General features: G+C 39.7%; 2 protein-coding genes across 6 annotated transcripts in view; both read left to right on the plus strand.

Moving 5' to 3' along the window:
- Nucleotides 1–414: 414 nt before the first annotated feature.
- ARMT1 (acidic residue methyltransferase 1) lies at nucleotides 415–7,143 on the plus strand. 2 transcript variants are annotated; one of them, XM_082049639.1, is made up of 5 exons: nucleotides 415–600; nucleotides 996–1,101; nucleotides 1,691–1,977; nucleotides 3,467–3,632; nucleotides 4,590–7,143. In XM_082049639.1, the coding sequence occupies exons 3-5, from the start codon at nucleotides 1,697–1,699 to the stop codon at nucleotides 5,355–5,357; spliced, it is 1,215 nt and encodes a 404-aa protein (XP_081905765.1). In that variant the 5' UTR covers nucleotides 415–600; nucleotides 996–1,101; nucleotides 1,691–1,696; the 3' UTR covers nucleotides 5,358–7,143. The 2 variants fall into 2 exon arrangements, with proteins under 2 accessions (XP_081905765.1, XP_081905764.1); XM_082049638.1 differs by lacking the exon at nucleotides 415–600 and having other exon boundaries at nucleotides 611–1,101.
- A 3,057-nt stretch (nucleotides 7,144–10,200) lies between these two features.
- CCDC170 (coiled-coil domain containing 170) overlaps nucleotides 10,201–15,550 on the plus strand; it is a 42,335-nt gene continuing 36,985 nt past the window's right edge. For 2 of the 4 annotated variants that reach the window (XM_082049634.1, XM_082049637.1), the window contains exon 1: nucleotides 10,201–10,306. In XM_082049634.1, the coding sequence (XP_081905760.1) occupies nucleotides 10,217–10,306 (90 nt within the window). In that variant the 5' untranslated portion in view covers nucleotides 10,201–10,216. Of the gene's footprint in view, nucleotides 10,307–10,708; nucleotides 10,805–13,594; nucleotides 13,762–15,550 lie in introns of those variants that run through there. The other 2 variants (XM_082049636.1, XM_082049635.1) reach the window with 2 other exon arrangements.

Consider the following 15,550-nt stretch of genomic DNA (forward strand, 5'->3'; position numbering starts at 1 on the left):
GGGGGCAGGAGGGAGCTGAGGGGCCGGCTACTGGCTCTTGGGCGGGGAGCGGCTCCTTTCGGGTGCTGGGCCTCTCAGCCGGGGCCTCCGGCCTAGTGATGGGCGCCGGGCGGGGGCGGGGCGGGGGCCAGTAGCCGGCGCTCGGCCTACTCGTGCGGGCGGCGGCAGCGCCAGCGTCGCGCTGTAGACGGGCCCGCTCGGCCGGAGGCCGTGTCGCCGGGAGGCGGCGCTGTGGGCTGCGTGCTGCCGGCTCCCCGCCGCAGGGCCCCGCCGCTCTGTTTCCCCCGCCTGCAGTTTTCCTCGCCTCACCCCCGCTTACAGCCGCTGCTGTTGTCCCTGCCAGTTACTGACAGACACAGGTTTCGGGAGGGTAAAAGTTGCGTCTCTGTTCTCCCTGGGTTTCTTTGGAACTTCAGTTCTGGGACCCCGAGAGTAGGGCTCCGACTTACGGGATATAAATCCTTAAATAAAAACAATTCTTCAAGCTCTCTGTAGGGTTGGTCATGATCTGCTCACTGTCCCTCTCAGAAGTAAGAAGTATTTGGGGAAAGCATAAATCAAGTATATGGTGGAGAGCAGACACGCAGATATGCTGTAAAGGTGATACAAATCACACTTAAAAAATTCTCTATGCTCTTAACTTTAAATTTCCTTTTTACATCTGGGTAACTGAGCAATCAGGGAATGCATTTTTGTATAGAATTAACTGCAATTTTTGCTCTTGGCAGGGTCTGTCACTTAGAATTTTCTTCCCTGAAAAGGCTACCATTTATGTTTTTCTTCAAAAGTAGACCTAAAAAACCTGACCACTTTTAGATTTTTAGGTTGTGGTGGTGGGGTTTTTTTGGTTTGTTATTGTTTTTTAATTATTGTTTGTTGTCCACTGCTTTAAAGGCACAAAAACTTACTTTTAAGACCTTGCATTTATTAAAAAAAAATAGAAGATACTTGATAATTTCCTCTCAATAATAAAATTTGGATCCTTTCCTTCTCAGATCCTTTGCATATTTCACAATTAAAGACAGACTGCCCCAAATCCTTACAAAAGTTATTGATACTCTGCATCGACATAAAAACGAATTCTTTGAAGAACATGGCGAGGTAAGAGTAAGGTCTCTTTTTGGCTAGGATTTCTTGCCTTCCCCCCACTGTCCCACCACCAACCCCTGAGACCCCTTCTCTGCCTTGTTTTTACTGGTTTCTTACTGCAATCATTATTTGTCCGTCTTAATCTTTTAGTCTGTTGTGGAGGTTTTTTGTGGTTTGTTGGTTGGTATGGTTTGTGGGTTTGGGTGTGTTTTGTTTTTTCTTCTCTCTTCTTTATCATCTCTTTCTTGTAGCTATTTTTCATTAATTTCATAACTCATCTTTCTGTCAAACTTTTTTCTGATCTATCTGTTCTGCAACTGCGTTGGTTTTCCAGGTTTTTGTGCTAATGCAGTGTTTAATAGACTGTAGCATCTTCTGAAGATGGCAGTGTTTCAATATTCTGTTCTCCTCTGATAAGCAAAATGTCTAATCTAAAAAGGAGTCCCAGAAGCAATTTATTTTAGGATGTTAGGTGTAAAGGGAGCTTCATTCACCAAAATGTGTTTGGTCGACTCAGGCTCTGATTTGTCAGGGACTTGTATTTGGCAATTAAAACTTATCACTTATCTATTTCATGAAAATTTGACCTGTGTCTTTACAGGAATAAATGTTCAGAATAGGAACTTTTGTTCTTCGCTTATTTCAGAAGGGTGTTGAAGCAGAGAAGAGAGCTATATCTTTGCTTTCCAAACTGCGGAATGAGCTGCAAACAGACAAACCAGTGACCCCTCTAGAAGATGAGCTGCCTGATGCTGCACTGTGGAACCAACACCTAGACTACCAACGAAATTTGTCAAATGGAAACGGAGAACCAAGTTGGTTTCAGTCCCCTTGGTTGTATGTAGAGTGTTATATGTATCGAAGAATTCAGGCAGCATTAGCACAGAAGTAAGTACTTGCTAGTTAGGGATATTACTCTACAAAGCATTATTCTTTCATCTTTTTTATTTTTAATTTAGGAGAAAGGAAGACAGCAGGGGAATAAGATGAAGGAAAATCTTAGGCTTCTACCATATTTCTTTTTCCTTATCTCACACCTCAGATTTAAAATTAATACTTCTTTCATGCTGCAGAATTTGAAGCTTATTAGGTCCTTTTATGCTTCAGTTTCTGTGACTTGGTCTACACAAAAACTCTTAAGCTTGACTGTATAGTTTGACCTTCTTGCAGACTAGTGTGCTTTGAGATCTGAAAGTTATTTAGCATTTCTATAAGGCTTGTTAGTCCAGAATTATCTCTTAAGATGTATATTAACCTAAAACACAGAGTGAGAGAGATACTAATTTGTTGGGCATTCTAACTTGTTTTGCTGTGCGAAATCTAAGGTTACTCTTTGAGAACTGTTTTTTATAGTCCCAGCTTAAGCAGCCCCTGTTGTTCAGTCTACACTATCTTAGTGAGAGCAGTGTTTGCAGTCCGTATGTTGCATCAAATTTTGGGAGCTGATCCTGGTTAAAAATAACTTGGCAGGAAAAACTTGTTGTGCTGGTATTGTGGAGAGGTGCCAGTACAATGCAGTGGGGTAGGAATGAAGAGTTTAAGTTCCCACTGCTGCCAAAAAAAAATTGAAAGCTCCTTGTGTACTGGATTGCACTTAATATTACAGGGACGGAAACACAGTAATGGGACTGTTTCTACCTGTATATTGTGTAATTTGAACTCTTGTAGCAAAAACTTCAAATATGAGATGGATCTTCTGGACTGCACTTAAAAAATTGAGCAGATACTTTTCATTAGTAAGTTTTAAGTTTCTATCTCTATTATTTAGCTGCTTTTAAGTATGTGCTTTGATGGAGGTTCAATCATTTGTCATAAGGTGTACCTGCAAGTATGTCTCTTATAATAGATGAGTCTATATTTCTTATATATGTGAAGAACTGAATTGTTTTATCATGTTAGTCATGTTAATTTTCTAAAGTCCTAGTTAAAAACTTGCATAAGAAGAACTATAAGAGACTTCAGTATGGGAAGTACACTTCTGCACACACAAATGTGCTTAAAATTGGCCCAGCAATTTACTACATTAGTTCACTTGTATGTTACAGTTTTAATTCTCCGTGTATGAAGACTGGAGTTCAAAATTGTGACTGTTTTTGCAGTTCCTAGGATTATTGTGACTGAACACTTGTTCACTTTCAGACTATATTGCTGGAAATATAAAGGTGTCTTGTAAACTGTTTGTTTCAGTGAGAGGATATCAGGCTGTTACTGAGATGTGTGAAAATCTAGTGTGACAGAATAGAAGTGGAAACTCTAACGAGGGCCCATAGTAGGGCCTAAAAAACCTGAGCTTTCAGCTTGCATTTTCAGGTGTGTTTTATGTGCTGTCATGGAAAATGTAGGAAGTATGTTAATATATTTCTTTTCCTATTTTTAGCCCACCTATTGACAACTTTGACGTTTTTAAGGAAGGAAAGGTTCAAAATTTCTTTGAATCCCAAGAGGCTGTTATCGCCTTATGCACTTACTTTCAGGAACTTCTTAAAAACATCAAGGATCTAGATGAAAAGCAACTTCAGGAGGAACTTTTTAAGCTATTGCAGGTAAACTAGTATTGCTTAACATAAGGATTTAAATTATCTCCCCCATGTAACAAAAAAAACCTTGAGGTTGTAAAGAATCTGAATTTCATGTGGAAATGAAATTATAGCTCTTCTGTTTCTAAAAATGTGATGAAATCCTGACAGCCAATACTGTATTGCTGCTACTCTGGAAATTTTAAAATTTTGGTTATTTCTATTAAAGATGACATTTTCATTATATTGCTGGTCTTCATCGTGTATTTGAAAACCGGGCTTATTCTCCATCAAAACCAGCATCTCTAAAACATTTCAAGTCAAGTTTCAGGTGGCCTTTTTGTTAATTAACTATAAAATTTTAAAACAGTTCATTTTATTGATACTCTAAAAATGTTTAGACTTCTTTAGAAAAAATTTAGAAGTCAGTCTGGGCCAGAAGTAGTTTAAAAGCTTTATCCCTGCATTTTTGTTGTAAAATAATGTCTTTGGGTAGAATACAAAGTATCATGGGATTACAAATAAGTCCATTAGCTTGCAACAGTGTGCACCAAGTATTTGATGAATCTTTGAAGACCTTATTAGCATGTACTTAAAATACAAGTTCTTGGCTGCATGTAATAATAAACCTGCTTTTGTAACTCCACTAATAGTTTCTGGAATTACAGTATGGAGAATATTTGTGCTGTAAGCTTTGTGGTCAGTGTATTTATGTTGATCTAAGTCCTTCATCTTTGTAACTTCTGATGCACATTTCTGATGCCTGCATAAATACACCAAGCATTGCTCGTTTTCTTCCACAAATCTTGTCTATATGAAGATTTCTGTACAAGTAGTTGAATTTTATTAAAGCTTGGAGAAAAAGGTGGAGTTAGAACGTTCATGTCCCTAAAATACAAACAAACAAAATATTTAGTGTATGTGAACTTTAGAATGTAACTATAATGAGACTTAGCAAATGTTTTTGTTTTTTCCTCCTTCTAGGTGTCATTGTGGGGCAATAAGTGTGACCTTTCTTTTTCAGCTGGTGAAGGCAGCTCTCAGAAATCTAGTCCTTTACTATCCCTGGAGAACTTGATACCTTACATCTTAGTGAATGATATGGAAAAACTTTGGTCACTACTTGTAAATGCCAAAAAAAGAAATGCAGAAAAAAGTAATGTTAGAGTTGACATAATCCTCGACAATGCTGGATTTGAACTTGTAACTGATTTTGTGTTGGCTGACTTCCTGTTATCGTCAAAGCTCGCTGATGAAGTCCATTTTCATGGAAAAAGTATTCCATGGTATGTGTCAGATACCACAAAGCATGATTTTAACTGGACTATTAAACAACTGCAGTCAGCCAATCATATGTGGATGTCTAGATGTGGGATAAACTGGGAGGGCAATTTGAAAAAGGGAGTTTGGGTTTACCGTGATCACATGTTTTGGACTTTGCCACATGACTTTTCCAGTATGGCTGAAGTTGCTCCTGACTTGTATGCTGATCTACAGAAGTCAAGCTTGCTTCTTTTCAAAGGCGACTTAAACTATAGAAAATTAACAGGAGATAAAAAATGGGAATATACTGTTCTGTTTCATCAAGCCTTGAACAAGTTTCGTCCTGCGCCTCTCTGTAGTTTGAGAACACTGAAATCTGACACTCAGGTTGGCCTAAAACCTGGACAAGGTGAACAAATTCAGGCTTCTGAACCTGAATGGATGATAAGTGGAAAATACGGGGTAGTTCAGTTTGCTGCTGCTCTCTAATTAAATGGTTCTTAACTTCTGAAAGAGAGATTCGGTCTGAGTTTTAACTACTCGCTCTGTTCCATGCTTGGTTTCAGCAAAGGTTCTTTTTTGCTTGCACTTTTTCCTCCCAAGTGACTAGTTGTTTTTGTTACACAGAAGACTTCAAAGTTGTGCAAATGTTTACAAACTGTCTGTGTATACATAAATCAATCTGCATTTCAGTATATTTTGTTTTCCTAATGCTTAATTTCAGCAACTGTTAATGATGAACGTTTAGTTGTCCACAATATTTTTTCTTCATCAGTTGGTATGAGAGTGTATGGCTAACGCTTCAGAAACCATTTCCTCAATCCCACATTGGTGTGTATTTACTTAGTTCAGGATAATTTGTGCTTGATGTGCTGTGCATTGCATGAAAGTTAATATTGTAGAGAATGGACAAATTAAATGCAGATAGATTCTTTGCAACCCATTGCAGGATCATATTTTAAAACTGTTGAAAATTGAGTTGACTTCTGCCAAGACTTTATTACGTAAATTGCTTTTTACTTGCTTCTTGTGTCCATGGACAAATAACTTTTAATGTTTTGAGTATAGTTTGCTGTACATTAAGAAAAGAGTTTTTGAGTGACACCTTGTAAATAATAATTTAGAATTTGAAAATGAAACTTTAATTTTAAAATACAAGTGGATGTTGCTAGCCGGTTTGCCTGTAAGAGGGAGTTGTCCCATCTGGTAGGAAGATTAGTGGGACAAAATCTCATACTGTTTATCTAAGAACCTCTACCAAAAAAAGCCACAACACCCCTCACCTCCCCCGCAACAAACAAGCCAAACTCAACCAGTTACATTAATTGGATTTTAGATTTAACACGGATATGTTTTAAAAGTGGTCTGTCAGCAGTGTTTGTGGCTGAAGCATTGCTGCTTCCTTTCATTGTAATAGTTCTCTTTATTTGTCAATTTTTTTTTTTTTAAGGATGGTGCCATAATTTTAATTGGGGAAATACAACCCCAGCTGCACTGAGAAGTATATGCTAGAGAAGCATATGCCACACAGGTCGCTGCCAATTGCAGTTGTTAGATGCCCGTTTCTTCTACCCTGCTCTCAAATTACTCAGAATTTGTGGGAAAAATTGGGGATATTTTATTGGTTTGTTTTCCAGAGTGAAGTGAAATGAAAGTGGAAATGTGTCGTGCATTTATAAAGAAAAAATTAAAAATAGATTCTGTCAAGTGTTAAAGTACTTTTATGGATTGAAATAGGTCCTTTGATAAGGGACTGATGTAGTGCCCATGATAATCACAGGTTTGTTAGAAAACAGTGGCAAAATTACCCACAGAGTCTGACCGGGTTATGCTCTTGTCTAGAGCTGCTAAAATGAGGTGAACTTGCTCCTGGTAGCCACCGTAGCTGTATTATGGAAAACAGGAGTAGCCAGTGGAGAAAATTCCATTTTACATACATTTTACACAGTGAAAAGGAGGGCCTAGAAGTGGCCCTATTTAAATATGTTCTGGAACTGGTGCTATGGCAAGGGAATTAGAGCGGCTGTGTGGTAGAAAGTAGATTTAGAAAGACTTTTGCACTTACGGTTAACCAAAGGGTAAGCTTTGGCAGACCTAAAGAAGTGGGAGAGGGAAGATGGGGCAGTATTTTGTACCTAATTCAGGCTTTGAAAATGGAACTGGGTTCCTCTTCTGGTCAGTGAACTCACTGGCAAATTATGTCTTCTGAAGTTGAAAGAATCAAATGCTGCTTATTGTGTTCATACAATAAAGATATATACAGTGGATAAATATGCTCCAGCTGTTGGTGACTTTGATTATTTGTGTTTGTGTTCTTCTTACATCTGAAAGTGTATTAATATTGTAAAGTTCCATGGTCAAGTATTCAAAAATGAAGATGCTAGCAATTTCAGGAGGCAATGTCATATTGTAGGTAGGGTTCTACTTTAGAGACCTTGCTTTAGTGTTGTCTCCTTTTTATCTCTGGCTTAGTACTCCTAAGGTATGAATTCATGTTCATCCTTAGGCACCTGATTAAGCTGCATAAATCAGAAATCCAGTCAAGAGAGCTGAAGCTGTCTTTGACTGGAGAGAGCTCAAGGGGACTCCATCTTTAGTGCTTTGATCAAGTACGTAAATGACATGATGAGTCTGGGCACTGAAGCCTCAATTTCTCATCTCTGAAAATGCTGTTAAACTTGTTTCAAATGCAATTTGAAGCAACAACCTTGAGCCAAGAACAGAGTTACAGAAGTTATGGAATATGTGGTTTCCATTCTCATTTACATACAGAAAATTCAATTAGGAGCAGATGTTTACGAACCTGCAGACCTATCTCAATTTTTGAGTGCACTGACTAGTGGAATTGGGCTTTCATAGCCCAGGTAAGTTTTAGCATCTTTCTTCAACACTAGGCTCATTCAAGGAAGGGAAAGATTGTAGTAACTTTATTATTGTTTTCTGTTTAAAAACTGGAGTTACTTTATTAGGTACATAGATTCAAGAGATTCTGCATCATTCTTCGCTTTAAAAGGCTGAGAACATCCTGTCCATGTATTTTCTGTAACATAAAATGAAGAATCTCAATCATCCATGAAAATGACTCCTTGAAATTATTTTTTAACTAAAAATGCTGAAGTAACCCTTCCTAAGTTGTTATTTCCTGTCCCGGTTAAGGAAAAAGAAATACTGAGTCATTTTGAGAACTAGCTGTAGTATTTAGCAAACAAGCCTAAAGCATTTTAAAGTGTTGGCATCCTGTAATAAGATACTTATTCAAAGACCTTGAGTGGGTATTGCAACTCCTTAAAACAGCCCAATTATTTTCAGAGTGCTATAAGAAACTTCTGCTTTTTTTCATCATTTTTTTTCTTGCCTCTTTTATTGTTTCTCTCGCTACAGTACATCAGTTTCAGCGTTTTTTTTAAAGCCAAATATCTTACCGTAGATCTACGAAGTTACAGCTGTAAACGTATCCTGTCCCCATCACCCAGGGTGTATAAGTGGCTGAAGTAAAGCTCTTGAACCAGCCGTGGCGCTGCAGGACTAGCGATGGGGAAGTGCACTCAAGCACAGGCTTAAGAAAGTTAGGACGAAGTTTCACAATTGCTTAATCTGCATGCTGCTCTGGTAATGTGACGGATTAGGCTGTAGTCAGATGCTGTACAAATCCAGGATGATATTTTTGTCCAAATTTGCAGAGGATTTTAGAACTTGCATCAGATTTTTTGCTTGTTATATAGAAGATTGCCAGTACAATTTTAACCTGTCAAAAATACTGAATAGATTTGAATTGCAGAATGTGTTTACACTGGATCAGGATTTTGCGCCACGTGGTGGTAGCAGCTTTGATCCAGTACTGCAAGTCTTGTGTTTGAAATTATAAACACTTCTGGTTGGGCTCCCTTGTCATCAGCATAGTATTTGAGGTACCTCACGTAACAGAACAGTCACAGACATAGAAGAGAAAAAAAAAAAGGGTCAGGAATGTTATCCTTCTAAAACTATTAAGGCTTTGTATTAATTGAAATTTGTATTACTTTGCAATAAACTTTGGTTTGGGAACAGAATTAAACTGGCAACTCGGGATTGCCTGGGCCTTTCTCCCTGAGCTGTATGGAGACAGCCTGGGTGCGCAGTTCCACTTTGGCCAAGCTCCCGGCTCTTTTCCTCTGGCTGCTTTCTTGCCTGGCTCCTTTGGACAGTTCAGCACCAGGCACCCAAGTCCCTCCTCCCGTTTTTATACCCTCTCTGCCACACTGTGTTGCTTCTGCCCTGAGGATGAAGTGGAAACATGCCACCAGGGAGCTGACGTCCCCTCATGCACCGACAGTGATTTTGTCTTTCCCCACATGCTCCCTGAAATGGAGGCAGGTGGCTCCTGCCACCCATGCTGCACGGCCTCAGTCCCACACAGGTCTCCATTTCCCCTGGTCTGTGCCCAGCGCTGCTTCCTCACATTAAGTGTTTTTTCTCCTTTCCTTATGAGTTTAGTGGCAGATTTTAGCTGAGGTATGGCATTGTCTAGCTCTATCCTTTAGCGATGTAGCATGTTACATAGGGTGAAGGTCCACACTAGCACTCCTCTGCTTTGGCAGGGGTCTTCTCTGTCCTTGGCAGTAGCAGGGAAATGGCAGCAGGCACACAGAGAAGACAGCAAAAGAAAACAAACAAAACAAACCAGTATTTTCCCTAGCTTTTCCATTTGCTTCTTCAGAAAACATGATTAAGTCAGTGTTCCTATGAAAGGTGAAATACTTTTTGACTTGCGAGTGAGTACAGAAGTGGTGTGCCAGAGCGTGCCGTCCCCAGAGGTGCTGGGGCACGACTGACTGAGCAGCTCACAGGGTCTTCAAAGCAAACCATGTGCAGCACCGACACACCTGAAGATTTAACTTGGTTTTACTGGTAGCTGCAGGTTATCTCTTCCCATGTTTATCTACTTTATTGGGAAGGTGGGTGAGGAGGAGGTCCCCTTTCAGCTGGAGGCATTTTGGCAGTAATCAAGGCACCCAGGTTGCTCTGAGAGGAGAAACCCTCCCTGAGTAAGAGTCTGCTGCTGTTCAAATTACATCTGCTCTGCTTGCCTGTTTTGACTTTTTCGGGAGAAAACGTTGAGGTAATTTTCTCGGTTTATCAAGTTTTGTTGTGTAATGTCATTTTGAAATGAAAAAAATCCATTTATGCCATCATCCCTTTGTGAAGGCTGTTCATCTTCAGCCACTGAGCACTGTTACCCACTCCCCTAACCAGGGAACCCCATTGCGACCGTCCGTGTCCGCTCCGTCCCCGCCGCCCGGGCAGGGAGGGCACAGGCCGCGCCGCCCGCTTGCCGTTGCTAGGAGGACGGCGGCACCGCGGCGGCCGCCATGAGCGGCTCCAGGGCCGGCAGCGCCGGGCCCCGCGCGGCCTCCACCGTTCCCTGGCTGGCTGGCAGGGGCAGCAGCGCGGCGGCGGAGGTACCGCGGGGCGCTGGGCAGAGGCCGGGCCCGCCGGCGGCTTCTGTGGCCGAGAGGCTGCGGCCCGCCCCGGCACCGCGTCCCCGAGAGACAGCGCGGGGGAAGGCAGAAGGCAGGCGGGGAGCGGCTGCGACCGCTGCGACCGCTGCGCTTGGCGGGCTGCCGGCCGCCGGGTGGGGCCGCGCCGCTGCAGCGCTCCCGTGAGAGCCCCCCGGCTGCCCCGGCGCCCAGCACAGGGCAATAGCTGGGCGGTAACAGCGGGATGCAGGGGAAGACAGAAAGGGCAGAGGGGTGGGGTTTGGGTTGGTTTGTTTGGGGCTCTTTGTTTTGTTTTTGTTTTGTTGTTTTGGGCGGGGCTCTCTCCCTCTCCTCCCTTTCCTTTCCCTATTAGAGAATTTGGGAAAAATTTGGGAAAATCCACTCCCACCCCAGCCTCCAGTATCTTTCTGTCGGTTGTTTCTGTGAGGGTGACCGACAAGGCTGACTGTAAACCCCCTTGTGAGTTATCTTGTGAATGTTAAATTTAATGTTGCCTTTTTTTTTTGAAAACAACTTCTTAGGCTGCAGAGCTTTACCTGGTGGTAGGCGTGGGCTTCAGTTGTACATCAGTGAACTTCAGCTGATCCTTGTGGCTTATCTGTACAAATTCAAGGACAAAGGGTTTTTTAAGTGTTGCAAAAGGGAGGATTTTTCATGAAGTAGGAATTTATAGTTATCTAGGAATTTATTCTTTGTATCTCTTCTTCCTTTGAAACCAGTTTGCTGGCTTTGGTGTGAATTTAAAGGAGATGCTCCAGGATATTGCCTGAAAGGATCAAATTCTTTTGTACTAACTTTATCAGAAAACTTGTAACAGTTTTGTATTCCAAAGAGAAAACAATTTATTATTGGGTGAACAGTTCAGTATCTCCTTAGTAGTTGAATGTCAGCTTTGTAATTATGTTCTATTTTTCTGAGACAAAAAATACAGAATTTTGGTAGTTCGCAATGGCAAAATCAACTGCCGTTATATTAACTACGACTGTTTTGACCCAATTACAAAGTTTTTGTTAGCACTGCTTAGTTACAGAGTTTGCAGTAGCCTGTTCCATATCCTACCAACCTGAAGCCATTTGTGAAGGTTGCTGTCACGGTGCAGAAGCACATTAAAATCTGTGCATTTATAAAATGTGGGTTGCAGATGGCAAATCAAACTACAGCACTAATCACTCTTGATTTTGTGTATACCCAGACACTTAAATGTATATAAAATATTTGCCTTTCATGGTCTGCATTCAAGTATATTAGGCACTGTAGGAAAATTACAGGAGTGTTGGTATGGCATGCTGGTCTATTTTTTTTAAGCTTTCTTTCAAGCTATTCTCTTAAAGTAATTTTAACTCTATTCAGCACTGATAAAGTAAAAGCAGTAGAACAAGTGACAAGTGCCTTGCAAAAATCCCTACATGAGTTCTTAATTTTGTCACATTTTTATCCTAAATTTTGCTTAGCAATTACCAATTTTAGTATTTTGAGACTAGACACAGCAGCTACTTCATGTTATTCATTTTGGAAAAGCTGTGAGACAAAGTGTAAGGGGAGATCCAAATTCCTTAATTTAGCCACACAGACAAAGGATGAAGTAAAACAAAAAACATATCAAGTAGTATTTACAGTAGGTGATGTGTCTCTATAATTGCCTTGAGATAAATGCTGTATTTCATCATGTCAAATGCATCTGTTAAATTTAGATGCAAAATCACCTCATCATAACAGAGAGGAAAATGAAAGATGAAAAAGCTTTAATTGCTGCTTGTAGTAGTAGAAGGTAAGACAAAAATTTTGGTTGTCATGAAACTCTTGTTTGGCCCCATTAATCAAGCTTGAAATTGGTGTCTTCAGTAGATGAACCAGACCAGAGAGTGACTTTTATCTTTCAGTAATACCTTTCAATGATTACTGCAAAAGGAGGAGGGCGGTGCTAAGCAGTACCTTCTGAAAGGAATTTAGAAAATCTCTTTGGTAATTTATTTGAGCTGTTGGGAAGACTTTACATAGTTTTACTGGAACAGTATGCTAGTGCACAAAAGCTCCACAGGCATATAATAACAACATCAAATGCACTTTTCAGAATTGCACTCACAAGAAGTGCAAGCAATGAGTCAGGCCTAGTTACAGGCAGCAATCAGAGTGGGGAAAGAGGGCTTCACCAGGTGGGATGTGATCAAGAGTAATTGCATATGTCTGGGATTTTATAATGTGAAAGAGAAAGTGGCAGAACTGAAATGATTTTGAAATGTTACAAATTTTGAAATTGATTTTATTAAGGCATTATCAATACAAACATTTTGAGATGTCTGATCGGCAAATTGAGCAAAATGTTATCTAGAAAGATATCAACCTTACCCAAGCCCAAAATATCCATACAAGATGGTTAAATTATGACCAGTTGGTTTTCTGGTTGTTGTGGGTTTTTTTGTGTTTTGTTTGTTTGTTTTGGTGTGTGTGGGTTTGTTTGTTTTTTCCTTTTTTTCCTCCACATTACTCCAATTCATGTTAGTCTGTTTTCACATGAGATAACAAAAACTGACTGTACCGGTGGCTCACCCTTCTCACACTCACTGGTGCATGTAGCTGCTGTGGCCATTCTGAAGTGATGTGCATGCTGGCTGCTGCTACCAAGCAAAATCTGCAGTAGCCAAGTGCTACTGCCTTCCCTCCATTTGGCTCCGAAACGTCTCTCTAAAAACTGTCCAGCACCCAATTTTAATGTAACTTGTAGTTATTGTTATAAAAATTTGCTTTTTATCCTGCAGGTTTTATGAAAAAATGGTATCCTAAAACTCGCCTGTCTTTATCCTAGGATAGATTGTTTTGCAAAATAAAATAAAAATTGAATATTCCCTGCATGCAGAAGTAGAATATTATTTTATTTTTATATCAATTTATACAAGGCAGTTTTGAAAGTGGCCTTTTAGAACATGTTTTGATGGTTTAATCAGAGAATTAAGCTAATTAGCTTCTAGATGGCAACAAAGTTTTAAGATTTTCTAGCTGTTGATAGAAAAGTTGCAATCAAAGCATAATGTTTAAGCTCCATTATCCAGCAGTTCAGCCCATACAAAATGAATTCCTCTTCATCCCCATTGTCCTCCCACAGATGCAATAACAGGTTTGAGGTCTAACATTTCCATGGAATTTCTTAGGGAGATAAATTCTGCATGGAAATTTTTCAACTGTACATTCTTCCCAGTACTTCATTCTGGTTTCAGCAGCATTACATTTGCAGAAATTAGAACAGTTTTTATGCACATATGCAGCCATGAATATTAATTTGTCTTAGGAAGAGATATTACAGATTCAGGATGTTTCTTTTTGTTTCTTTTCAGAATATGAACTGTTATGACACTGAGATTCATAGAAATCATTGAATAGCTGACTGAGTCCAACCAGCATACTAAGTCCCGTACCAATATGTAGGTAAAAAGGGCCTGCTAGTTAACTTAACATCTGAGGAGAAAAAAGGTGTAGTTCAGTTGAGATAGATCATGTGCTTATTGCTCAGATTTTCAAAAATTTATCAGTGTAGAAGAGTTGCGGGGTAAAAGGAGAGATGAAATAAAATCTTGGAGCACATGAAAAGCAGTGTCAAAAGGAAGCGCTAACTGCACAAAGCCTGACTGTGCAGCTAAACCAGTGAACGTAACCCAGAGAAGTCAAAGTTATAATGTATGTTTTAGTTAGATGTGAGTTTAAATATCATAGAAGCCATCAAAGCTTGTAGCCCACTAGGCAAGTGTTCCTGTGCCCTGCTTTGCTGACAGTAACCTATGACATAGTTTAATAAAGCAGGTCTGTGAAAAATTAATGTAATGTGTCATCATATTGCAAATCTATTTGATTTTCAACTTTCCCCCCCTCTCCCTCATGTGTTCTGTAGAAGCAAAGGAAGGATGGAGTTTACAAAGGTTTGTGAGTCATTATTTTTGGTATCCCAACCCATGTGCTTAGGTGCTCTGTAAAGGGGAAGAAGAAATCCCTACCCTGAGCAGAGTCTGTCCCTTATGGGCAAGAGGCGATGCATTGGCACAGCACTTGGGGGAATGGTCAGTGCATAAATGCTTACTGGGGGCTTTCTGTTTCAATAGAGATTTTTTTTTTTTTTTTAATGTGTATTTTGGGAAAGAGGAGGCAGTGGTAGAAGCCTTTGCCAGGGTTGAAATAAGAAATGTAGCAGGGAAGAAAAGCCGACAAGAGCAGAATGGGAGTGAGTGACTTGAATGGTTGGCCAGTTTCAAAGTAAATGGTGAAGTGTAAAAGTACTGAATGTTGTTGAAGTTCTGTTGTTTCTGAACTGAGTGAAGTTTGCCAACTACAGGCTGGATTCCAGGGAGGTGAAAGTAGTTATTTGGTTAAAAATGAAAACAAAAACTCCCACAATAACAACAATGGCCTTATTTTGTTGATTTTCTCAATAATGCCTATTGCTATTAAAGCCAAAGTTCCAAGTAGATATTACTCTTAAGTACTGTAAATATAGGTTTAGCTTTGGTTTAGCATTTTAAGTGAAATGAAAACTTCATGTTCTTGCAGGTAAATAGAAAGGGAGAAAAAAAAAATAATGTGAATGGGAAAAACACCCAAAGCCTAGATTATTTAGAGCTGATTGAGTGTTAATATATTAAGGCTTCTCCTGTCTACTGCCTCTTTTAACACTTTTTCCATTCTATTTTCTTAACAGTAGTCAGTGTAAACTACACAGTAGTCATAAAACATTACAAATCTGAATTTTTCCAGAGATAAAAAAGTGTCACATCTACATTACAAATGTTACCCCTAAGTGTAGAGTCATGTCAAATTAATTGCATTGTTATAGGTATGATTAATAATTAGACTTGTGAATGGCTGCTGCCAAAACATGGAAAACTATTCACTTAAATATTAAAGCATGTGTATTCCCTGCCAAAAGTATGATAATCATACCAACTTTCCTACCATGGTGTCACCATGTATGATTAGCTTTGTACTTACTAAGGCACTGGAGGATGCGGAGATTTGCTTCTGTAAATCTCACTAAAACTGTAAATGAATGAAATGGTAATTCCCATTGACTTGCGCACCTGGCTTCATTTAAAACTCTTTCAAATCTTTCTGGATGTGTATCCACATCTTCAAAGTGCTCATGATTTTAAAATCTAGATAGGTATGATAAATGTACATTTCAGAAATTCCAGCTGTAAAGAGTTTTCCTATGTTGGTTGTTGC

The sequence above is a fragment of the Streptopelia decaocto genome (assembly GCF_964273445.1).
Source record: "Streptopelia decaocto genome assembly, chromosome: 3".
NCBI classification, from domain to species: domain Eukaryota; kingdom Metazoa; phylum Chordata; class Aves; order Columbiformes; family Columbidae; genus Streptopelia; species Streptopelia decaocto.